General features: G+C 36.5%; 2 protein-coding genes across 3 annotated transcripts in view; one reads left to right on the forward strand and one right to left on the reverse strand.

Annotated features, from left to right (window-relative positions):
• Positions 1-3925: 3925 nt before the first annotated feature.
• On the reverse strand, positions 3926-8329 carry LOC144980977 (COP9 signalosome complex subunit 9-like). The gene is made up of 3 exons (XM_078929007.1): positions 8111-8329; positions 6256-6328; positions 3926-4086 (listed from the first exon to the last, which is right to left on the reverse strand). The coding sequence occupies exons 1-3, from the start codon at positions 8183-8185 to the stop codon at positions 4049-4051; spliced, it is 186 nt and encodes a 61-aa protein (XP_078785133.1). The 5' UTR covers positions 8186-8329; the 3' UTR covers positions 3926-4048.
• A 78-nt stretch (positions 8330-8407) lies between these two features.
• The window catches only part of LOC144980979 (LAMP family protein lmp-1-like), a 35435-nt gene continuing 22490 nt past the window's right edge, over positions 8408-21352 (forward strand). The window contains exons 1-2 of one of the 2 annotated variants that reach the window (XM_078929010.1): positions 8408-8671; positions 10026-10134. In XM_078929010.1, coding sequence (XP_078785136.1) covers positions 10101-10134 — 34 coding nt within the window. In that variant the 5' untranslated portion in view covers positions 8408-8671; positions 10026-10100. Of the gene's footprint in view, positions 8888-10025; positions 10135-21352 lie in introns of both variants that reach the window. The other variant, XM_078929011.1, reaches the window with a different exon arrangement.

The following is a 21352-nucleotide window of genomic DNA, read 5'->3' on the forward strand; positions in this document are numbered from 1 at the left end:
AAAACATATCCATAACAATAACCGGAATCGATATGTCCGCAGCCTTTGATACGATCGACAGAGGAAAACTTTTGGAGATATTAACAGACATAGACGAAGACGAGCTCCGAATAATCCGATTTCTCCTCAGCAACACAAAGATACAACCAAGGATATACGGGGCCACAAAACAGACGCAGTTCGAAAGTAACATCGGGACCCCCCAAGGAGATAGTCTGAGCCCGATTCTGTTCACAATATACTTAGAACACGCTCTGAAAGAAGTTTGAAAAGTCATCCCAAAACCAACGACTCATATTGAGAATGCAATCCCTAGAGAAATCGCCTACGCAGATGATGTCGATTTTATTGGATCAACACCAGCAAATATAGACATCATACAAAATACCCTCATGAAATATAACCTCCAAGTCAATGCCAATAAAACCGAATTTACAACAATATCGAGGAACAAAGAGGAATGGAAAAGAACAAAGAAAGTCGGCTCACTAATTGGAGACACCGAGGATGTACAAAGAAGAAAACAGCTATCAAACGCAGCACTCAGTAAACTCACCAATGTATGGATTAGAGGTGACAAAATAAAGAGAAAAACCAAACTGAAACTGTACCGTGCTCTTGTAAAACCGGTACTTCTGTATAACTGCGGCACTTGGGCGTTGACAAAATCCGAAGAACATCTGGATGCCTTACATCGCACACAGCTAAGAAGGGTACTGAACATCAAATACCCAAAAAAGATCTCAAATGATTCACTCTATAAGATCACAAAAGAAAGACCAATCTCCCTTGACATTTTACAACAACGATGGCAACTTTTCGGTCACATTCTACGCAGGGACAAAAACATACCAGCTAACCAAGCCATGTCGGGATACTTCCAAAAACACGGGAACCTTTTCAGAGGAAGACCGATCACAACACTCCCTGTGATCCTAAACAAAAACCTCACAACACTTGGACAAAGCATTAGTCTCATAACGGCAGGGGACCTTGAAAATCTGAGAACCCTAGCAGAGGACCGGCAATATTGGAGACACCTCACACAGGAAATACTGGAAACAGCCAAGGCGACCCGATCTTTCGGTCGAGACGCGAAAGGCATCTAAGTCAAGTAAGTCATAATCATTTAGGTTAAAAACATTTTTTGTAAAAAATATACACTGTGTTGATACCCTTTGCGACCTGATTTAGGGGTCTGGTATAAAAAAAATATATAAGAATAACAATCTCGTGGCAGACTTTCTACAAAAACTAATTAAGGAATAACCTCCATATTCTTCCCTCTTATCAACATTGTAGCATTTTATGTCACCATAGAGAGATTTTAGCTTTAGCTGATGGGATTTTACATTACAAAGTTGTGAATCAAAATGTTATGACAAAATTGATGTTAAAAATTTATAATATGGATTATAATTAATTCATATTAATTAATACATTATCTCTGTGATAACTGTGGAAATTTTCAGACCATTTCATTGAATAGATCCTGATAAAAATTTGATACAGTATCCCATAACCCTCTTTCGATTTTTCCCACTTTTCTTACTACCTGTACCCTTTTCGGTTGTGTTTTTTTTTTTGGTGCTTTTATAGTCTATTTTGAGAAGTTCGACTTCAATAATATTATTTCTAAGATAATATCGTTTTCCACCAAAACTTCAAAATTAATTTTTTGAAGGATTTTCCTAATATTCAGACTCAAACCGCCCCTTAACAACTTGATAGTACCAATAATGTTTACAAATGCAATATCTGACAAGAAAATAACTGTATTGCAATTGATACCATAGTATTACTACTGTATTACTTGGAAATTTAAATTGCTGATATCTTTTCTACTCAGTCTAAAAAAAACAGAACCAACACAGTAAAGATCTGAACAAGTGTATATGAAACAGAGCCAGACAAAGCAAGAAAGAAAAAAACAAGGAAAAAAAAAACATCCCAAAAAATCAGTCTTCCTTGACTGGGGATGAACCTCAGACCTCCTGATTACCGGTCAGACGTGCTACCATGATACCACACAGGGGTTCCCGATAGTTGGGACAATTTTAATTTCTATATTCTTTACAAGGGTACACATTTTACGCTGAGAACCCTCGCTTGCATCACATAAACATTCAACACGAGAGGACAACGTCAAAGACATCTGAATAGCTCCATTTCAGTTTTTAAAATATCAAACTGAGAAATTAGGGAGCAGGTACTGGTGTGAGACAAAGATCTGAACATGTAAGAAACAGTGCAAGACAAAGCAAGAAAAAAAAACATCCCTAAAAATCAAGTTATCCTCGACTAGTATCGAACCTCAGACCTCTTGATTACTGGTCAGATGTGGTATCATTACATCACAGAGGTTCCTGATAGTTGGGACAATTTTAACTCCTTTGTTCTTCACAAGAGTACGTGTTTTATGTTTGCTTGTGGTATTATTTTAGCAGTTATCCTGTTATTTAGTACTTTACCCTTGTCTTTAGATAGTGATGAGTAGCAATGAGTAAATTTGTCTTTAAGCATAACACTGAGGTAGTGCTAGCAATAATTGCTTACTATCCCTTCAGTAGTCTGTTGCAAAGTACTTTTCTCCCATAACTTATTAAATACGACTTGGATAGGGGAACAGACATAAATATTGACTCGACTCGAGAAAAAAAAAATGGATTCCTTCCATGCAAATTAATCGCTCTATCAACTGGGGTTATCAGTCCTCCATGGCCACCAGAAAATGGTCACATTTGAGTAGGAGTCATTGTTTGTAGACACTCTGTGGACCGTGTAGGTCATTTAAATGACAGCAACAAAGGAAGAAAATAGAACAGTCAAAATATTTTGATTAATCAATCATCTGCACATGTACTAGCACCGAAGAAAAAGAAATTGGACAAAGGGAGCACATTCTACACAGAATAGGAGTTAAACAGTTGATCATAAATCTTTACCTACACATCTGACTCCCACTTTCATTGTGCTAACCAATCAGAGTTATTTCAAAAGGAGAAAAACAAATCTCCACCCCCTCAAGCTTGAAGGGTCAATTGGTAAGTTAAAAAAAAGGAAATCCTTAGGGTCATAAGGCCCTTGGAGCCTAAGTTTACTCCGGTTTCTGTAGCGATTCTATAGCCAGCTATCCTTTGCAAAGTGCTTTATGATAGATTTAACAGACCAATATGCACGAATACTGCTGGGATCAGAACAAACAACAATTAAACCTCACCAAGGATAGTGAAGCGAGTTCTCAACCAAATGAGCATCAGACCCCCTCTGTTGGCAAGGTAAACAATAAATATGGATGAAGGGTGAGTTTACTATCTCAAGTAAGAAAATTGGTAATTGTCATTATTTTCTCTGTGTGACAAGATGATGTTGAAAAAAGTGAGCATATGGGTTGAATGATATAAAGAAACTGAGAGTGACAATTTGATAACTTGACAAGAAAAAATGCTATACTATCCGAAGAACAGACCCTTAGACAAATGGAATTTTCAACTGGTGGGCTCTCCTTGAAAAACTACTGTTATTCAGTTTCTTACGTAATATGACATCAAATTTTAATTTCATTCAACAATTCAAGCCTGTTAAGTGTGCATTTTTAAATAAAGCATCATTCTAATATCCATCATCCAACAATTTACAACTGGCCCCAAGTCAACAGCAACACTTAAAATGTAGGAGTAGGAGTAAGTTATTTTTATTTTTATTTTTTTGTAGAGTCAATGTCTAAAATACATTTTAGTACAGTGAGAAAATGTGAGTAAAGAGCCTTTCCCAGGGACTCAACACTGTGCACAGATCACAAGCAGAGTGTCACAAAACTTAGTCTACATAGCTTACACAAGAATTGAAAAATGTTTCACAGATGGTGGCATAAAATTTGTCAAATAAAATTGTGGTAAAATCATTAACTATTAAAATTAAGAAATTTTGCAAAAAAAACAACAACTTTATTACATGACAATGACAGAGTGAACGGGGGATGATGACAATGAAACGATGACAGATAAGTGATTTACATCTATGTACAAAGAGACTCGCTCAAGTATCTTCATGACAAATCTTCATCATCAAAGAGGTCATCAAAATCTGAAATTGATGAAAACAGAAATATTTTCAATTTACTTTAAGATAATTGATAAAACTGATGAGTGTGTAGAAAAAGAGAATTCACAATATACTTGCTTCTTATTTGCTATAAAATAACAGCTCTGATTTTTTAAAATTATTGTTGAGTACAAAATAAAGCAAACAAAAAAATTACAAATATTCATTTCTTAATCAATAACATATTTAATTATGAAAATAAAGAAATTAACATTAAGTTCTATGATACGCCTAGTTTACAAGCTTAGTGAGAAACGTTATGGATGCGTCCAAAAATTTTTAAGAAATAATTTTAATGTAAAAATTTATAATAAAAGGCGAATGTGTGCTACATTTCCAAATCTTTATACTACACCATATCATTGTTTACAATGTAATTTTTATCATTTTACTAACTATAGAAATTGAAGACTTAGATGCTCCCATAAACTGATGTAGAGAAATTGGATTAAGTATTTGAAGAATTCATAATATTCAAAACATATTTTCAAGCTGTACATTAGGACGAGGATTGATTTTCTTTCTTTTTTTCTCCGCTAGATGAAATTTGCCTTATACAACTGCTCACCAATACACACTATGAAATAATTTTTTTTGTAAAATGACTCAATTGTTTTTTTGTTTTTTTTTTTGTTTTCTTTTAACGCACTATAATTTGAATGGAAATGGGTTTGGGGGTGGAGGGTGAAAAAGCATTTTTCGCCTTGACTGTTTGCACTTTTCATGTTAAAAGGAATGCAAATTATTTACAAATTCCACTGGAAAAAACCCCAAAACAAACAAACAAATAAACGAAAAAAAAACAACCAAACACGAGGAATGGCGTATTCACTTCTGACAAAATCAATAATTTGAACAAGTTCACTCAAAAACGTTGGTTTAAAATTCCAAAGCTGGAAGTTAAAATCATAATTTATCCAATTTAAGATCCAGAAAATTCTGTACAAACCGATCTGCATAAGAGACAGGTCTGCAGTTTGCCAGTTTCATTGTGAGGTTGTTTTTTGGAGGTTTTTTTTATGTGTTTTGAGATATGGAAAATCCAAAACATCAGTCATCATGCAACATTCGAGTTACTGAAGCTTCATATCATTTTAGGCTTTTATAATAGATACATACTAGAGGCAATTTAATAAGAGACAACAGCATAATTTATGAACAAGGACTGTGCTAAAACTAAAGTTTGTCTTTATACAGAAAGAGTTAACTAAGTACTTTGAATATCCTTTTAATCAATTTCTATAGTTAAAATTTTATTAATAATTACGACAAAACATTGTTGCAGTGCAGTCTGCTTAAGGCTAACACCACAGGACTGTAAAAAGTTGTTGATGTTCACGATTCTATCCCCATTTAAGGAAAATTGTGTGGGGTATCAAATATTGTTGTTTTTTTTTAAACTTTAATTTTGGTTGTGTTTTTATTTTCTTCTTCTTATTTTATTAACCTTGTGTTTGTTTCTTTGTTTGGTTCCTTGGTTTGACCGTTTGCCAGTGGTAAAGGGTAGCAATTTCCATTGACGGAATGAATGAACATAGAGCACATACCAGACATAATCTCCAGTCAACCCAATAGCAGAAAAGTGAACATAAAAATAAGACATTATGTCCGAAACATAAGGTTCTGGTATTGTGTTTCATCCATGTACATTTTGAAAGTAGTCGACATTACATTTGTAAGCATTCAATTCTATGCAAGAATCACCAAAAAAAAAAAACGATTAAAATTTTTTTTTTTTCTTCTTCTGAACCTCAAAATTTGACCAGCACTGGGACCCATAAAATTCATAGTTTTCAGAGGGAAGAAATAGAAATCACTATACTACTATATTTAACTTCACAAGTTACTATTTTACCCTTAGCAGTATTGAATATATGAATATAACTTCAAAACACTGAATAGATGCTTTGTGGCACCAAAGTTTTCTTTTTAACACATTTTATTGAATAAAAAATGTTTATTTATTTCTGCTATTGAAGCCAAAACCTCGTATTTTTACGAATTTTTGGTGTCTAGTGGTAGGCAGGTCTGTAATTGGGTTTGTAGTGTAAGGATTAGATAGATTTACCATGAATTTCATACTACAGTCCACCCTTGGGATAAAGGCAATTTAAAAGAGCTCACTTTTTGTAAATTATTTAATGAACTCACCATTGAAAAAATCTGAATGGACAGCTTTCTCATTGGCAGCAAGATCCATCAGGAGAGCAGAAGAGCCCCCAGCCTGAAAAACAGTTTAACAAATAGAAAAAAAAATTGCCATAAAGTGTATACATATTATATGGCTGCGGTTATTCAGAGTCGACTCTGAATAACTGTCTACGGTTATTCAGAGTCGACTCTGAATAACTGTCTACGGTTATTCAGAGTCGACTCTGAACAACTGTCTACGGTTATTCGGAGTCGGGGAGTCCACTCTGAATAACTGTAGACAGTTGACTCTGAATAACTGGCTACAGTTATTCAGAGTCGGGGAGTCGACTCTGAATAACTAGACAGTTATGAGTGATGAATTTCCAGTTACCAACCACACGGTTTTTCTGTTTTTTTCTTCTCTCCCACCTCTGTTTCACCCTACGGGAAAAAATCGTTTTACTTTTTGGTATTTTCTTGTCTCTTCTGTCATGGCAGTTTTTTGCATCGGTGATTTGCATTGCGGCCGCAAAATTTGCAATTTTTTGCAAATTGTCGAGATTTTGCACCCCAAAAAAAAAAAAAAGAAAAAACAAAAAAGAAATATTTAAAAAAATATAGTGGGGACCGGTGATGATAATCTTCCGCGGATTTCTGGGATTTTAGGATTTGTTCATAAATGTTCCGTTGTTTTTTGTCATGTCAAACATTTTCTGCTCAGTGGTAGTTCAGGGGGAAAAAAAACAATAATATGCCTTCTATCATTTTTGGACACCTCTGCTCAGTTGCATGAATTTTGGTGACACTCCTTTATTTATGACGTTAGTCTAGACACGCTGGCGCCAAATGTCACAGGCAGCACAAGACACATGGTGGCCATGAATGAGAAGATGATTGAAAGGGAAGGGGATGGTGCAAATGGGTGTAAATATGTGTGTACTTTTTTAGCTGTAACATGATAATACATTCATTTGACGATTTTAGAAGGTTTATAAGCGTGTCTTTTTTTTTCTTCCTTTTTAAGTTTTGTTTTGTTTTTGTTTGATTGTTCTGAATTTGTTTATAGAATTCATTACAACTTGTGTCTAATTATTAAACAATTTTTTAAAAAATATCAATTCATTAATTCTCTCTCTCTCTCTCTCTCTCTCTCTCTCTCTCTCTCTCTCTCTCTCTCTCTCTCTCTCTCTCTCTCTCTCTCTCTCTCTCTCTCTCTCTCTCTCTCTCTCTCTCAGCCACCCTTCTATCTTCATATTATGTTTATAGATATCATTTGGTAATAGAGAGATAATAAGTTAGGCTGATCGATTTAAGAAATGATTGTTTATAAGCTAATTTAAATTTGCTTTGTTAATGGAATATGATTTGCAATTGATTAATAAAAAGATTCTTATTTATAAGCGACTGAAGTTGAAAAATCGCCAAGTTTTAAGAATTTGGCATTAAAATTGCCAAAGTCACAAAATAACCGTAGTAAACTGGTATCAAATTGAAACAAACTCATCTCGCAAGAACTCAACTCGATAATTCGATAGGCTACTCGGCTCTAAATATCTGTACACATTGATGGTTATCCAGGGTCGACTCTGAATAACCATCTACAGTTATCCAGAGTCGACTCTGAATAACTGCCTACAGTTATCCAGAGTCGACTCTGAATAACCACTTCGTATTATATATATATATATATATATATATATATATATATATATATAATATGACAGTGCACTAACTATATCATGTATATGACGGTGACGGTACTAGATAGTCATATAACAAGATCAAGTGAAACAAAATTTAAAATCAAGATTTAAACACTTTTGATTTTGAGTTGACTCTTTGACGACTCAACTTCAACAAACACTCGACTTGCCTCTTCCATATCCATGAATGAGCCAGCACCCTCTGGAAACATCTCATCAGCAACTACAATCGCAGCAGGTCTCATTATTAGCTTTAAGATGATCCAGTAATATGTATATATTTATATATAACCCGGGAATCCGAGGCTAGAACTTCTATTTATTGACTATTGATTGACTTGACTCATCCAACTTTCTTTGATATTCTAAATTCTGGAACAGGGTGGACAACTCTCATCAACAAACAACTGCTAGGTGGATCAAAGGCCCATAACTGAAAAATATCCCCCCCCCCCCCCCCCCCCCCCCCCCCCCCCCAACGGAATTTATGGATATATAGTGCTTTGTTTTGTGTCGCAAATTTGATTTATTTTAAGCGCTACTTGCATCATGTGCATGAAAATAATTGTCTTTTTAACAAATTGAATAGTGAACACGGCTTATTATTTTTTAAATTGTTGCACAACAAAATCGACAACTGACAGCTTATCTTGGACCCCACGTGACCCCGTCATATGACCAAAGAAAACTGATTTTGTTCAACCTTTCGACTAAGGAACTTTCACGTGAATGTGAGTATGTTTTATACCCGTTGCTGTCTTTATTTGTATTGATATATTCTATGTTTTGATTTCTTCATTAATAAGATAGATTTTAAAGTGTTTCATTGGGAAGGTTTTGCTCTAAACGAGTCATTTAACAAGTGGGTTCGTATTCATTTTACTGCTGCTGTCACTACTGTCTGTCAATAGACTCTGAAATCCAAAGTGTCGTCACGTAAATTAAAGGTAAAGTCTAGAAAGAAAAACATTCTAGTCTGTAATATCTAAATAGATAATATTCATCCCATCTCAGGTGCTAAATTATTTTAATTCGGTATTTGCTCTTTCTATAGAATAATATAGATCTAGAATGTTTAGGGGATGTGCCTGGATCGTTTGAATATGAGACAAGTAGAATAATTTGGATTATGATTGATTGTGATTGACCCACCCACTTTGAAAGTTTCAGTTTCACTTAAAGCTTAGGCTAAGAAGTATTTATTTTTATCGGTTGATTTGCAAGTGAACCGATTTTCTCAGCTCATGTTCGTCTGCGCAAGATAATTTTCAAGACGCTCAGATATTTACATTATTTTCATTATTGACTGTGACTGTGACTCGACTCACTGTGTAAAAATGAGTTTATTAATTACCATGTCATATTCCTGTCAGGCAGTGTCTAGTCTTGTTTCAATTAGTCACAGATAATTTAGAGTTGTGCTTGCTTATCCTCTGTACCATTGAAGTTTACAATTTGTGTTTAAATTGTTTTCCATGACGTTAAATTAGGTTGGAGACTGATTTGTCAATTATGGAATGAAATATCTTTTTCTGCCTTTTTGCGTTTGTTTTTTATTTTCTTTGATTAACATAAGGCTCATTATGGTGGTTTATAAGCCTTGGAAACCAGAAAGTTCTGGGTGGGGTTCCCGACCTCCCATAGTGGGCAGGCAGGTACTTGCTGTGTCTTCTATACCCCTCTATCTGTTTTCCAATTGCTTTCAGTCTTTGACTTGGAATAAGATTACTTAGTTTTGTCCTGGCCCTGGCTGGGAGGCAAATAGTCGAATGTATAAAAAAACAAACCATATCGTCCCTACTTGCACCACCTCATCATCCACCTCATCATCCCTACCACTACAACAACTACCACATCATCACCATCCTCCCTGCTGCCACTACTACAATCACCCCCTTTTATCCCTACCACCACTACTACAAAAATTACCACCATCACATCATCGCTATCATCATTACTATAACTACCACTACATCATCCCTACCACCATCACTACAACAACCGTCTCAACTTACCTATCATTACCAGTAAGAGTTAAGATTTCAGCTTGCCATAATGCCTTTACCTTTTTTCTGCCTTCTACAGATACTGGTTTTGCAGAATCATCTGTCTTTGTTTTCCCTCTTTGTATAAAAGTAACGCACCATACAAGTAACAACCATGAAGTGCATCCTTGCTTTACTGTTTGTGATTGGTGAGTAATGTTCTGTTCCGAAGAAAAAAAAAGGTGGAGGAGGAGCCTTCCTCCTCCATTTCATACTTCAATATTTTCATTACGAATCATTTTTTATTTCCCTTGAAAGACAGAAATTCATTTAATTTTCATTCGGTGTAAATCTTGTATATGACTTTTAAAAGACCTGGAAATGCCCCTAAAATCTATTTTGGTTTAGGCATCGTTTTCAGAAAATTCCAACCTTGCTCTTAATATTTTGTTTGTTTTTTTGTTTTGTCTTCTTTTCATTTTGTCGTTATGTTTTATTTTTATGTTTGTTTTTTACACGACCAGGACGTTGTATTTGTTTTGTTTCTATTTTCACTTCTTTTTTTTTTCAGAATGTTGGCTCTCCCTGGGCCGATGAATTTTTTACTTTCCATATCCTTGCTATTTCTTCTGTCTCCCTATCCCATTGCCTTCTATGTGGCTTTGGGTACTTGCTCTGGAATGAAATGAATTCATTTGGTTTCACCTGGGCCCTGTCTTGAGTATTTTGCTGGGAGGGAAACGGATGTATTCATTTTTATGACTTCAATCACTCACACACACACGCATACACACACACACACACACACACACACACACACACACAAGGCAGAGGAATTCAGAACACACATTGGGAGCATAAAACTGGTCGATGTTCCTTTCTTTAGACTTGTGTAGTACATAATGTTTTATCACTTATGGCTTCAGCCCTCGTTTTTTGTTGTTTTTTTTTGTTTTTTTAAAATAAATTTACAAATATAGCAGTCTCCCCTCTAACAGGGCATACAAGAAACCAAATTCCATTTCTTACAGTATAAATCATCCCCAAAAGGTGCAATTCCCCACCCATCCCTAATACTTGGAGACTTTAACAGCCATCACTCAGATTGGGGATACAATAAAAATGACCATCCAGGAATTGAAACCTCGCAATGGGCCAGCCAAAATGATCTAACTCTCATCTACAACCCCAAAGATAAAGGTACCCTCAGATCAGCCCGCTGGAACAAAGACTACACCCCAGATCTTGTGTTTGTTACAAAAAATGTGAATGGTAATCCACTCTCAACAACAAGAGAAATCCTGGGAGACTTCCCTCACACCCAACACCGTCCAGTCCTCATAAGAACTGGAATTCAGATTCCAATGATGAACACCTTGCCACAACCAAGATGGAATTTCAGAAAAGCAGACTGGAAAGCTTTTGGCCAAACAATTGACAAAACTTGCTTAAGGATTGAAGCTAAGGCCGAAAACATTGGCAGATTTAACAAACTTGTTCTCTCCGCGGCAAAGAAGACCATCCCAAGAGGCTTCCGTAAGCAGTACATTCCATGTTGGAATGAACAGAGCAAACAACTACTGAAAGAATATGAAGAGACAAATGACCAACAGATAGCAGATGAACTTCTAAATTCACTGCATGAAAACTGAAAAGAAAGATGGATCGAAGTAGTGGAAAACCTTGACCTCAGTCGATCCAGTCGTCATGCATGGCAAACCATCAAAAAGCTAAATCCTGAATCTCACCATACAAAAACAGCATCACAAATTACTGCTGATGAAATCGCAAAAGAAATCAAGCAAAGAGGATATCATACACCAAATCAGCAATTTGAAAAAGGAATAAGAAAAGAATATCAGAGCACTCTTAAAACTTTACCCGAACAAGGCATGTTTCTCACTGCCCCAATAACATCAGAAGAAATGATTGAATCAATAAAGAAAATAAAAAGTGGTAAGGCTGCAGGAATAGATGGAATCTACCCCGATATGATCACCCACTTTGGACCAAAGGCAATTAACTGGCTGGCAAATGCCATGACAGACATCTTGGAAAAGGGAACATGCCCACAAACATGGAAGTATGCAAAAGTAATTGCTATTCTAAAACCAGGCAAACCACCCACTGAACCATCCAGTTACAGTCCAATATCCCTCCTATGTTGCCTATACAAACTCTTAGAAAGAATCATCTGGAACGAATCACCCTATACATTGACCCACATATAGCGCCCCAACAGACAGGCCACAAAGAGGAAGGACAGAACAGGTCCTCGCCTTGACCTCCTACATTGAGTCAGGCTTTGAACAAAAAAAGAAGACAGGTGCAGTCCTGATTGACCTATCAGCTGCTTATGACACCGTTTGGACCTGTGGATTAATGTTAAAGCTGGCAAAAATTATTCCTTGCAGAAAGACTCTGAAGCTGCTATCAACCATGATTGGCACAAGACAATTCCATGTTATGCTGGGGGGAGACAAAAGCAAAACAAGAAAGATAAAAAATGGAGTCCCACAAGGCTCAGTATTAGCACCAACACTTTTCAACGTATATATCAGCGACATGCCAAGCAGCCAATCACTAAAACTTGGCTATGCGGATGACTGGGCGTTGGCCTACCAATCAAACAACTGGAAAGAAATTGATAAAGCTCTCAGTGAAGACATGACACAACTAAAAATCTTTTTTGACAAATGGTATCTCAGAATGGATACCTCCAAATCAGTATCTACCACATTTCATCTCAACAACAGAGAGGCCAAAAAAGAAGTCAACATCATAGCTGGAAATGCCAGACTGCCCTCAGACCACAACCCAAAATACCTAGGTGTCACGTTGGACAGACAATTAAACTACCGCAAACATCTTGAAGGGAACGCAAACAAGATCTCAAAAAGAAACTGTATCCTGAGGAAACTGGCAAATACTAATTGGGGAGCCTCACAACAAGTACTTAGAACATCTGCTTTGGCACTTTGCTATAGCGTTGGAGAATACTGTGCTCCAGTCTGGATGAGGAGCCCACATGCCAAACTGATTGATGTCAAGCTAAGAAAATCAATGAGGATCATAACAGGATGCCTCAAGTCAACCCCAACCCAATGGCTCCCAACACTAAGTGGCATAGCACCGCCTGATATCAGAAGACAAGAATTAAACCAAAGAATGCATGCCAAAATTGAGGAGGTCACTGACAGGATCCCATTGAAGGAGGTCCTAGAAGAAGCCCCAACAACGTCAAGACTGAAATCAAGGAAACCTTTCAAAGCTTCAAGACATTTCAACGTGAAAGAGGAATGGATGTCGATGTGGAACCAAGACAGCCCCAGGGGAGGCGACATCATACCCGACCCAACAGAAAGAACACCTGGCTTTCTCTGCAATAGCCGAAAATGCTGGGTCACCTCCAACCGCATTTTGACAGGACATGGCAGAACCGCAGCTAACATGCATAGATGGAGAATCAGATGTATGCCGTCATTGCCAAGGAGGCCCTGAGACAATGGACCACATCGTCATCCACTTCCCAGTGACAAGCCTATCAGGAGGCTACGAGACAGCCTATAAGGCAGGAAAAGAATTTGAAGAATGGATTAAAAGTTTCAAAATAGAGGTGTAGCCATTCGATACTACTACTCATCTGGTTAGTGTGTTTTGTTTTAGTGGGACTCTTGCAATGTTGATCTATCCTATAGTCAGGTACTCTGTCACAATTTGTCAAACTTGCCAACACGGAATATTTGTGAACTATTCCATCATTTAGTAAAACACAATGCCTGGGACAATTTTGTGATCCTTGTCCTGTATTCAAACTAATGAACACGCCCTCTCTCTCTCTCTCTCTCTCTCTCTCTCTCTCTCTCTCTCTCTCTCTCTCTCTCTCTCTCTCTCTCTCTCTCTCTCTCTGCTTTTTTTAAAAATATATATATGACACAACAGACACTGTACTCTTCTACTGTTCGGTCACTGACATGGATTTATGATTTGCCCTAATTAATCCTGTCGTTGTATTGTAGTCGTAGGTGCTTGACTTTTGTTATTTGACTCAAGTACCATATCATTATGACACATGCATGCGGGTGGTTGGATGGGAGCATCACCCTTGAATCATATACCTATGATGTTCGCATGGGTGTACGATCCGATAGTGATGTCGTTTCTTCTTCTCTTTACTAGCCTATCCTGCTTCTTTGGTTTGTGATTGTATTTTTGACAGGGGATTTTTTTTTTCTGTAAATCTTCTGCCTGTTTGTTCTTGGTTATTTATAATTTAGCTTATATCTTTAGGTTATGATTTTGATTTACATTTGTACTAATTTTGTTAGATTGCTTGTTTTTTTGTTTCAGCGGTCTCTCATATAACCTCAATTGTGTTGGAAGAGAGAGACCTAGAGCAACAAACAAAAAAATAAATGACACATGCATATCATCGAATTATTTTTGCTGTCATTGTGGTGGCAGATTATCAAGATGACCATGATAAGGCAGTTGAGATTTCTGGGTCACAAGATTACCATAATAAGACAGTTTAGATTTCTGGGTCACATTTTATATTATAGAGATGATATGGAATAACAATTCTGTAACACTTAAACCACACTTGTCTCAAGTCTTGTCTTAATTACAAATTACACTCTTTATTTTATTCTTATATCAATTGATGAGCTTTAAAATGTCTTGGCGTGCTCATCAAGTTGATTGCTTCTTAGTTGAGATTAGGGAAAATGGTAAATGTATGATATTGGAAATGGGTGAAAGAAACAATAAAAATAAACTTTGTTGAGATGATAAATAGAAGGTAGAAGTAGAAGACTATGTCAAAGTGACAAATTCGATAGGAGAGCTTGTTCCTTAACTTGTCATTTTGATATTTAAAAAAAATGAAAATGGAGCTACTCCTAGGTCTTCGTCCTCTTCATCTTCTCTCTTATTCACTGTTTGTGTTTTGTGATGCAAGCGAGAGTTCACAACTGAAACGTGTATCTTTGTCTGGTGGAATGATAGCACTGCCAACCAGTAATCATGAGGTCTGAGGTTTTTTCCGATCCCCATTCAAGACGGGCTGATTTTTTGGGAATGTTTTGGTTTGTTTGGGTTTTGTTTTGTTTTTTTGTTTTTTTTTATTTTTTTTTTTTTTTTTGTTGTATTTTTATTTCTGGCTTTGTCTGGTACCGTTTCATACAGACTTTGAGATCTTTATGACACATGGATATAACCATTAAGTAGATGACTGATGGACCACTGCATTGGGATTTGAATATGATACATGTCGCGTAAAGTCTCCTGGACTGGAGTGTCTTTTGTTGCATCTTAACAAAAGTTGTCAGGATGGACATTTAAAAAACAAAAAAACAAAGCAACAACGAATGATTTGAGTGTGGTTATTCACATATTTTGAAATTTATAGGGGTTTTTTTTTAGGAAGGTTGATTACAAAGAGGATTGGAAAGACATAATCGCTAATATATGGAACAGATCTCTAGCATTTGGTGATGGTGTAGTCACTAGTCTGTTAATGGATGGATTTCGGAATTAACTTTTTTTCCTACCGCAATTTATGTAGTTGTTGGTAAAGTTATTTTGCGATCCAGTTTTTGAAAAAGTATAATCCCGATTTTAAAAAACAAAAAAACAAAAAAGAAAAGAAAAGAGATATTTGAGAATGCATGAGCTGACCAACAAACCAGGAATGAATCAGTGTCCATTATAGAAGCATAGTGACAGCAGTGTTAAAAAGCATTGTGTATCAACGCTATAATATTAATGAATAATCACAGAAAATATTCCTCAATAACCTGTTACGTATAGCTGCTCTGCGGTTGAAACATCAATAATTATACATAACCTATACATTTTCTCTGTTGGATGAATAAAGGGAAGCTTAAAGAAAAATTGTCAGAAACAATGTTGGCTTACTCTCATTTGTAATGTAAATTGTTGTTGATAGGTCAATGAGGTCAAGTTTTAGATCGTCTGTTTCATTAGCATTATGTTTAACTTGCATCTCTTTTGTTTTATTTTTCCTTTTCTTTTGTTTGTTTGTGTGTGTGTGTGTGTGTGTGTGTGTGTGTGTGTGTGTTGTTTTCTTTTCACATAACTTTGCCCTTCCGCGATTATCAGTTGTGTAATCTCTCTCTCTCTCTCTCTCTCTCTCTCTCTCTCTCTCTCTCTCTCTCTCTCTCTCTCTCTCTCTCTCTCTCTCTCTCTCTCTCTCTCTCTCTCTCTCTCTCTCACTATTACAATAAATTGATATAGTTTATTATTTTCTATGCTGTTTGTAGATCGTTTTTGATTAAAGTCTTTATGTTATTACTTTTCGTGTTGTTAATACAAACTTGCAATTGTCGTCGGCAGCTGGTGGGGATATATATTTCCGTCAGCTTGTGTTCGCGTTTCCGTCTTCTGAAATTGCTGACTGTTCACTTATGTGTTGACAGTCCGTACTGCAGACATAAATATATGGAGGAATGGTTGGTATTTATCGGACTGTGCGCGAGTGTGACGTTGTTGTCTGTGGAGTCATCGAAGTAGAAATCTATTGTCCCGGGTATTATTTTTATCCTCTTGCTTGAGTTGGGTCTTAGGATTGCTTGGTTATCTTCTTTTAAGTAAGGGAATTAGAGCTTATAGCCGTTGTGGTTTTTATTTATTTAGTGCGACTGTTAACATGACATGGTTGAAGATTTAAATAATAATGCAAACGAGTTTTGTTTTCTTCCCACTATCACACAGAAATCCTATTTTATGAATCGGCGTATCGAGATCGGAAATGGATAAATAGACCCGCCAGTTATACAAATTTTTATTTGTGGAATGGGGGATGAAATTGCGGGCGTGTGTGTGTGTGGGGGGGGGGGGGGGGGGGGGGGGGGTAGGTTGAGGCAAAGACGGTCACTTTCCCTCCGTATTCGGATGTTTTAGTCACAAATTTGGTGTTAAGGAAAAAACTGAAAATCGTATTCAGAAAAGGAATTCAGAAAAAAAAACAAAAGAATGAAAGCGGTAATACTTAACATAATATCCTTAAAGAGGTGAGAACTGTCTAATGGGACATAGGATGGTGCCATCCTGAAGTATTGCTGTCTTGTTTCTGTCGTTGGCTACGGAAGGGTTTTGAGCCCGAAACTTTCTGCTTTTATTTATTATTATTTTTATTTTATTTTTTTGGTTCTTTTTGTTTTCTATGTTATATTAATTTTGGCTCAGTAATACACCATGATTTAATCGTTTGGTCATCCGATTTGAAGTAGACTGAATGTATGTCCTACAATATCCCTATTTGAAGTGTACTTACTCAAGTCTCTCTTTGTCAGCAAATATGTTAATCCGATTTTGTATGACAATGAGTTGTATTTGCTTTTGCTTTATATTGTGTAATGTGTAAACCGCCCTTGTTCAATGGCGCGAGTATCGGCAATATTAAGATTTATCCAGAATATTCGATTTCCTCCTTTATAGAATTATTTTGAATGAATAAAGTTGACAATAAAAACGAACTGGCACGGGTTTGATCGGTGGGGGGCAAACAAAGAGCTGGAAATGTGAATGTATGAATGTTTTGTCGTTTTAAGCACCTTATGTTGACATAATTGATCCCTGTTTTGAATATGGAAATTATCTTCACAAAAGCCTTTTTTCACTGCTTGCTGTCGTCGAGCTTCACCATATTTAATTTATTGATGCTATGCGTTAAGATAAAATTCTCACTACATCTTCCAGTCGGATAGAACATACCAACACACAAAACTGTAACCTGTAGCATTTATAGTCTGATGTGATTTAGTGAGAACTAACCATTAAACATTTTAACAAAGCTGAGTAGCGTCAATTTCGATCCTTCTATATAGTGTATATCCCTTCGTGTTCAATTCAAAAGCTTAAGCATTAGTCATAACACCATTAAGGTAAACAGTACATCGATGGGAATTTCACCTGATGTCAAGGGAATAGTGTGGATAGAACATACCAACACACAAAACCTTTAACAATTTTTAACATTTATAGTCTGATATAATTTAGAGAGAACTAACCATTAAATGGCTGTGTAAAAATCATAACAAAGAGCTGAGTGGCGTCAATTTCGTTCCTTCTATATAGTGTATATCCCTTCTTGTTCAATTCAAAAGCTTAAGCATTAGTCATATAATCATTAAAGTAAGCCGTAAATGGATGGGAATTTCACCTGATGTCGAGGGAATAGTCGCTTGACAGAGTCTCAAAATGGTGTTACCCAGATTATGAATAAGGTTCCATCTCAGCCAGTGTACAAATTTAACTCTTTATATGCGGAATTCGAGTGTGTGTGTGTGTGTGTGTGTGTGTGTGTGTGTGTGTGTGTGTGTGTGTGTGTGTGTGTTTTGGGTTTTTTTTTTTTTTTTTTTTTTTTGTTGATGGTTTTTGTTGGGGTTTTTTAAGAGGGGGGCTGGGCGGGGTTCCTGACCTCCCATAGTGGGCAGGGGGGTACATACTGTGTCTTCTATCCCCTTATATCTGTTTTCCAACATGCTTTCTGTCTTTGTCTTGGAATGAGATTACTTGGTTTTGTCCTGGTCCTGGCCAGATCCCCTGGCTGAGAGGGAAACAGTCGAATGTATAGTTAGTTTTGGGAGATGATATTTTTTTCATCGTAAATCATCTCTCTGTTATGCACTGTATTATGCTTTCTTTATATTATATATAATTTGTAAAACATTTGAGTGTGTTCCTCTTAGCGGGGACCTGTGCTTGTGTCTGGATGAGACTTTTAGTGATCTCAAACTAAGTACTTTGATAGAGTGCTTTTGGACTCTACATCTGTTTCTTATTTGAACCAATTCCCCTTTGTCTTCCCTTTCTTGGATGCTTTATTGTAATTCTAGAACTTTTTACTATCCCATTTTCTACCTGGCGCTGATATGACCTTAATGTGTTGCAAGCGCCGTAAAACCCTTAAAAACAAACCAAAAAAAAACAAAAAAAAAAAAAAAAACAATAAGAGGGGGGAGTAATTATTTGGCTTCATATTCATATCTTGAATTAAGCCCGAGTCGTATCGCAGGTACATCTCTAATAGGAATTAATAGTCTGTCACGTCAGCCCACAACGAGCAGCTTGGTGTTAAACAAAGAAAATCGGTAGTTTTTATTCTTCATGCTGGCTAGAACTTTTTCACATGTCATGTGATCAGAATGTATAACAGTCAAAACATGATCAGATTTTTAATGTTTTTCTCCTATGGATACACTGTTATGCTCGTCGGAGAATTATTTCATAAGGGCATCCGCCATTTTCCCGAAAGTTTAGAACCAGTTACTATGCGTCACTACGAGGGAAGTGACGTCACGACTGCTGAAACCTATTGAAAACTGTTAGGTTTTGATTTATAACCTGGTGAAGTTGTAGCCATGCTTTTGGGGAAATTGAGTATTACTGTAATGGGGGTTGACGTAAAATTGCATTGCATTGCTTAAGGCAATTATTGTAATGTTTTGAAAGAAAAGAAAAATTGGAAAGTGCAAAGTAAGGTGTTGATTTTCACAAACCCAGAATTACTGTAAGATTTAGTCTCTCTCTCTCTCTCTCTGTCTCTCTCTCTCTCTTTCTCTCTCTCTCTCTTTCTCTCTCTCTCTCTCTCTCTCTCTCTCTCTTTCTCTCTTCTCTCTTCTTCTCTCTCTCTCTCTCTTCTCTCTCTCTCTCTCTCTCTCTCTCTCTCTCTCTCTCTCTCTCTCTCTCTCTCATGTCATCCCCTCCTTACTCGACATAATTTGCGTGATTAGAAGTATATATGTATATACACACTATACGTTTTCTGATGGTTAATAGTAGTCAGTGCGTTTTGTAATTATAGTAATTTGGCAAAGCACATTGCATCAATGGCTGACGTCTGCTGATGAATATGATCCAGACCGGATTAATCAACTATTGTAGCCTTATTTGTCTCCATCAATCCAGCCTTGACCTTTAGATGTATAATTATTTAGACTGTTATACGCATGTTACGTCCAAATGAGAATGGTGGTGGTACGGGAGGGGGGGGGGGGGGGTGTAAATTGGGTTACGTATCTTTTTTGAAGTTACACCAACACATTGGCACAACATATTGTGTTATAACACCTCAAGGTGTGCTAAAGATGGCGATGGAGTGTGTGATTGATTGGTGGTCATTAATGTGTGTAATGAGGACATCGTAATATATATATATATATATATATATATATATATATATATATATATATATATATATATATATATATATATATATATATATATATTTTTTTTTTTTTTTTTTTTTTTTTTTTTTTTTTAATATATATAATCCCATTGGCCGGTCGATTACACGGGGTGTCACACCGGATATAAATCATCGATATTTACGTGTCCGGCGGTGTTGTATTTTGCGCACATTTCGTATTCATCAAGTAGGGCGTGTAAAAAGTTGGTGTTGGTGTGGAGGAGTTGTTGGCTAATTATTCTAACTTATCAAATGTTAGATTTATATAAACTTCTTTTTTGTTCTTCTTCAACGCATTCTTTAATCAATCCTCTGGCGAGTATTTACACTAATTGCTTTATGTCGTCTCTGGGTTTTGGTTTTTTTTTTTTTTTTCTCCTTTTTAAAAAATGGCTGGCTAAAATCAATAACAAAGAGCTAAGTGACGTCAATTTCGTACTGTCTATATACATTAGATGAGGGCCGCTTGAATTTCGTACTGTCTATATACATTAGATGAGGGCCCCTTTTAGGGGCTTTAATTGTTATTCTGGAACTTTTTACTATCCCATTTTCGTCCTTTTTACTCTCGCTGATATAACCTTACGGCAAGCGCCGTAAAACCTTTAAAAACAAAGACAAAACATTTAACTTGCCAAAATATCTTGAACCTGAGAAAGTGTAAAACTTTCAGGCATACTTTGTCTTACTCTTTTCATATTAATGTGCCCTGTTAATGCTGCTCTCCCTGCTGATATGTAGTAACTGTACCGTTTTCGTCTTGTGACCAAAGCTTAGGAAGGATAATGTTGTAGGCGCGCTAACTTAAGCATTGAAAGATTTTGTAGCTCACAGAGTGAATTTTTGTATTTTTGTCTGAGTTTAAAAAAAAAGAGAGAGAATTCCATTGTTTCATATTTGCTTGCAACTTTTTGACACAATTACAGACTAGCCACAAATATATAGCACAAGTGCGGCTATGTAGTCTAGTGGAATGACACTCGCTTTCGGATCGGAAGGTCCTGGGTTCGAGCCTCGCTCGGCGCATAGTTGGAAAAGGCTCTTTACTCACATTCTCTCACCGTACTCAGGTGTAAAATGAGTACCGGGCCTTTAACAGCGTTGTCTTGGTCCGAAAAAATTGTAATATCGCCTGACAGGCGTCATGTCCCGTCCTACATGTTAAATGTTGCTGTTGACCAGGGACCCCTTGTAAAGCGCTTTGAGCACATTTT

The sequence above is a fragment of the Berghia stephanieae genome, chromosome 10 (genome assembly GCF_034508935.2).
Source record: "Berghia stephanieae isolate SIO BIC M18660-M18661 chromosome 10, UCSD_Bste_1.3, whole genome shotgun sequence".
Classification (NCBI taxonomy): Eukaryota; Metazoa; Mollusca; class Gastropoda; order Nudibranchia; family Aeolidiidae; genus Berghia; species Berghia stephanieae.